This window comes from Diadema setosum, chromosome 12 (genome assembly GCF_964275005.1).
Source record: "Diadema setosum chromosome 12, eeDiaSeto1, whole genome shotgun sequence".
Classification (NCBI taxonomy): domain Eukaryota; kingdom Metazoa; phylum Echinodermata; class Echinoidea; order Diadematoida; family Diadematidae; genus Diadema; species Diadema setosum.
Genome location: NC_092696.1, coordinates 17013839 through 17019129, shown reverse-complemented (window position 1 = coordinate 17019129; position 5291 = coordinate 17013839). Strand labels below are relative to the sequence as shown.

At 45.7% G+C, this 5291-nt stretch overlaps 1 protein-coding gene across 1 annotated transcript; it reads left to right on the top strand.

Annotated features, from left to right (window-relative positions):
• Positions 1-3214: 3214 nt before the first annotated feature.
• Positions 3215-4762, top strand: LOC140236363 (integrase/recombinase xerD homolog). The gene is given in 2 exon segments (XM_072316318.1): positions 3215-3925; positions 4370-4762. Coding segments are annotated over 2 exon segments (924 nt in total). The 5' UTR covers positions 3215-3316; the 3' UTR covers positions 4685-4762.
• The last annotated feature ends 529 nt before the right edge of the window (positions 4763-5291 follow it).

The window sequence follows — 5291 nt, the reverse complement described above, 5'->3', positions numbered from 1 at the left end:
GAATCTCATTAGAAGATTCAGCTGAGGCACGCGGCTGGTTGTTAATCATAACTCTCTGCCACAAAAAGGAACATGCGCATAAAAAGTTGAAAGGTTGGTCCGTCGGGTATTGGGTCTGCCTGAACCGCTATGACGTCTCCGTAGCCGAGCGGTTTAAGGCGTTGGCGTTCCATGCCAAAGACCTGGGTTCGAGTCCCGGCGGAGACCAATTTTTCAACGCTTGCGCTTTTCCGAAGGAGGAACAGTAAGAGGAATATTATTTGCCTGCGGTACACCGTATAACAGGCAAAAGTTGTCTGGAATCATTAATGGGAATTCTATTGCATACATTATGCGAATATGAGGCGATGTGGGAATTTGCATGTAATTATGCAGGAATGATGCGTTTTGAGTACAGTGGGTTTGGTAGCGGTATTCGAGGGCGTGAGGCTTGTCAGTTATTCTAGCTTGCGCCTTCAACTCGTTCAGACATGGAGCCGACCGACGTTAACCAGATCATTGACGCGAGGATTCGTGAGAGCCAGAGAAGTTTACTGAATCAATTGGATGCCATGATAACTTCTAAGTTGGCATCATTTCAACAGAAAATCAACGACAACCAGAGAGAGCTTAGCGACGTTCAAATAGCCAAGATAGAGGAGATGAGCAAGGATGAATACAAGTTTCGGAAGCGTGGAAACGAAGAACAGTATAAAGTCAACGTAAAGCTTGCAAGGAAGTTAAAGAGGCTGACATCATCTTAGAAGAAGAAGGAGAGTCGGCGGTAGCTTAAGCAAAGCAGCCAGAAATGAAGGTATCCAGATTATTGATCAGAGACAGAAATTGATTAAGATGGCTGACAGCTCGGAGTCTGGTTGGCTGACCGTAAACGAGTACACGAAGAACTCTTTAGCCGAGGATTCCGTTGATGAGAAGTGGATCATGAGAGCGGAGTCTAGGGCCCAGAAAAAGAGGAAAGAGAAAGCTTCAGCCAACAAACTGAAGTATGGCAGGAGGTTCAGCCCGTACCAGCGGGTAGGCACGACAACGATAAGGGGCGCGGAGTACACTTCGTCTCAGTACGCAGGCGGACCAGCGACGTCGGAGCCGCAACGGAGCTACACCAGGAAGCCAGGATCATGCTTCGCATGCGGAAAGACGGGACACTGGAGAGCAGAGTGCCCAGAGGCGAGATTTGAAGGTGGAAACAAGATAAGTACCCCCCTGATTTCTGGAGTAATAGACCTAGCTCAAGATGTAGATGGCGATGTCGAGCACGCCAGCTTACGTAATGATAAGGGGGTGGCCGCAGAGCCCAAAATACAAACACCAGTGGGGAGGTTAAAGGAAAATTACGAAATCTGGGAGGAAATCGGAGCAAATAAGGCCGTTTTAGACATGATTCAGCGCGGTTATATGTTGCCTTTTCTTCCTATGCCAGAGAATGTCGAATTACGAAGCAATCGTTCCGCCATGGAGCATACCGATTTTGTTGTTAGCGAGATAGCAAAATTAGTCCAGAAGGGATGCGTGTCGGAGGTGTCAGAACCTCCGTCTGTCGTGAACCCATTTACTGTATCAAATAACAAAGGGAAACTCAGAATGGTCCTTGATTGTCGGCATGTTAACCCACATTTGTTCAAGTACAAATTCAAGTACGAAGATGCTGTTGTGGCAAGGCAAATTTTTGAGAGCGGAGATTCCGTATTCACATTCGACTTAAAGTCCGCCTACCATCACATTGAAATTCACGAGGCGCACCGAAAATATTTAGGATTCGCTTGGGTCGATAACGGGGTCAAAAGGTACTACGATTTTAACGTGTTGCCATTCGGTATTTCTACCGCGAGATACGTGTTTTCCAAGCTCATGAAGGCAGTGGTCGGATATTGGCGGGGTCAGGGTCAGAAGGTTATAATGTTTCTCGATGACGAAATTGGTGGGCATAAGAGCTTAGACTTGGCAAAGCGCTTTAGTGCAGTGAAGAGGTACAGCGTGATCTCAAAAGATTGGGATTTTTGTTAGCAGAAGAGAAGTGTCAGTGGGAGCCACAGCCCAGGGCAACCTGGCTTGGTTTAGATTGGGAATTTGGCGAAGACAGAGTTCTGATAACCAGCAGAAGAGTCGAGGATCTCATATCCGATATTTCACACCTGCTGGATATGACAAGAACCGGAAAGACCTTAGTGCAGGTTAGATCTTTGGCGAAAGTGGTGGGCAAGATAGTGTCCATGCACTCTGTCATGGGACCGCTGATTCAATTACGAACCAGGGAGTGTTTTAAATGTGTAAACTCAAGAGCCAGTTGGAAGGCCCCTATTAAGATCACTCAGAAAGATCGCGAGGAACTGACATTTTGGTCCGAAAACGTAGACCGTTTGAATGGCAACCGTCTTTAATACGGAGTCGACGTCATATGACTATTCAGTTTACACTGACGTCTCGGGGGTAGGCTATGGTGGATTCGTGGACGGAAGGGAAGACTTAGAGTTTTCCGGAGTCTGGTCAGAGTCAGAAATGCACCAGAGCTCCACTTGGAGGGAGTTGGAAGCGGTTGTAAGAATGGCCCGGGCTATTGAGCCAAGCCAACTGGGCGAACGGTGAGGTGGTGCACATATAACAGAAACGTGATTTCGATCATAAAGAAGGGTAGTGACAAACCAGAGTTGCAAGAGAAAGCAATGAGCATACAGAGATTATGTGAGAAGAGTAAGGTACAAGTAAGTCCTGTGTGGATAACAAGGAAGGAGAATAAGAGGGCAGATGAATTGAGCAGAAAGACAGACAAGGATGATTGGTTCGTGAGTTGGGAGGTATTCAAGTGGCTGGAAAGCAAATGGGGGCCCCATTAGGTCGATAGATTTGCATATCACCATAAATCACCGAAATGCGAGAAGTTCAATCAAAGACAGTGGTGTACAGGTACCAGTGGCATTGATGCTGTGTCCCAGAGATGGGAAGGGATGACGAATTGGTGTGTACCTCCTCTGAGACTGGCCGGAAATGTCATAGAAAAAATGAAAAGAGAACGGGCAAGAGGGACATTGATAATTCCCATGTGGAGGTCAGCTCCTTTTTGGTCAAAAGTTTGGGACGGTCAAAAGTTCAGAGACTTTGTCAGTGACTGGGAGGTTATTTCCTGTCAGTTCGTAATGAGGGAAAAGGGGAGAAATGGTATCTTTGGAGACGAGAAGAGTACATTTAAGCTTGTTGCCTTGAAGATGATTCTAATGCACTATTCATTGTCACGACAGGCCTAGGCATCGAGTCGGCTGTCCGCCATGCGCTAGACAACGCCGGATTGCCGTCGACCAAGTTCTACAGCCTGGTCGGCGACATGGCGGAGCACCTGGTGGGAGCAAGGAGTGACAACACGACAAGGAAGTATTTTTCGGCTTTCCAAAAATGGGAGGCTTTCATCAGTTCGGAAGGAGGGAATGCTATTCCAGCTGAGCCAATACATGTCGCGGTCTACATAACCAGTCTCTTGAAAGAGGGCGCTTCATTAAGTGTAATTCAGTCAGCGATATACGCCGTTAAGTGGGCTCATGGAGTCAGAGGTTTACCTGATCCGACAGATAATGCGTTTGTGAAAAATCTTCTCGAGAGCTCAAAGAGACGCCCATCTAAGGCTGCCAAGAGGAGAGATATAATTTCTTCGGACGAAATCATCCAATTGTGTGAGAAGTATGGATCCGAGGATCTTTTGGTATTGCGAGATTTGGCATAGATCGTCATTAGTTTTGCCGGTTTTCTGAGATTCAACGAGATGCAGTCGCTGAGGGCGTCAGATATTTGTTTTTATGATGATCACATGTCCTTACAGTTGAACAAGAGTAAGACGGACCAGTACCGTAAGGGCAGTACAGTAGTGTTAAGCAGAGGAGAGTCAAGCGCTTGTCCTCTGAGAGTATTAAAGAACTACATGGAAAAAGCAGGTATTAATGTTGGTTCCGATCAATAAGCCAGTTCGGGGTTCCACTTTGAGCATGAGCAGAAAAAGGTCATCAGTACCGACAGAGCATGTTGATTTTTTATTCACTGAGATAAGCATCTTTGATGTAATGATTATTCAAGTGATCATTATGAGTGGTGCTTGCTAGCACATCCACCTGACAGCAAATGCGGTATTTGACAATATCAATAGAAAAAGATTGTTAATACATTCAATGCGAAATAATGAAATGGATGCTTTCCAAAGTGCTAATTGATGGATCATTCTGGTCACCTGGTCTACGCAAGTTCATTCTTTCTTTGAACATGACTGATGAATTCCATAAATTGTTACGTCGGGTAAGCTGAAATACCTTCTCTCGCTTGAAAACTCGTGGAGTGCCTAATCAACTGAGAAAGAAGAAAGGTCATTTGTACCGATGTGCCCATGAGCTAACCTCGAACTGGCTTATTCATATTCAGACCAGCCTTTTGTACAAAAGGGGCGAGGAGCCTTGTTAGGATGAATAAGAAGCTCAGTTACACAAGAGCTCGAGAGACAGTCGTAGCTCGGTTGAAGGAGGTCTCTTGTAAACCAAACTTAGGACTGCATTCACTAAGAGCAGGGGGTGCATCTGCAGCTGCTAAATCTGCATTGCCAGATAGGCTTTGGAAACGTCATGGGAGGTGGAGGAGTGAAAAGGCGAAAGATGGTTATGTTGAGGAGAGTTTAGAGCATTTGTTGTCAGTTAGCAAAGCTCTCCGTTTATAGACACAAACAGTTTAATCGTGTGAAAGTTGTAAGCATGGTAAGCTTTCAAGAAGTAGAACAGTTGAATTTGAATTTGTTAGATTATACCCAAAGTGTAACCGACAAGGAGCATGTTTATAAGTCAGAATACCCACATTCTACAATAAGAACTGATATGAAGTCAGTAATGTTTGAAGTCAGTTGTGGCTAACAAAGGCGGAAAGAACGTTTCAAGTTTGGAGCATCGTAACATTGTAAAAAAAACAAAAAACAAAAAACAAATGAACGAATCGGTCACAGATCCCGAGGTACACGTTTTATCACTTTGTGTGAAAAAAAAAAGAGGAGGAAAGACTCTTCTCTATGTTTATTTATACTCTTCATGAACTAGACCCCGTTTACAGTGCGAGGCCGGGCTCGGCCGCGGCTCGGCCGCGGCCGAAACCGGCCTCAATTGCGCGGCCGAGCCTCGCAATTTTGACCGTTTACACTGCTGGGCTCGGCCGCGCTTTCGATTCAAACCTTTCATTATTTGGTCGTAGTGGCGCTCTGCTTGTAAACTAACGCAATTTGGTATTGTCTGGTTTTCAGACCCTTTGCCAACTGAATTCGGTGGCGACGAAGTCGC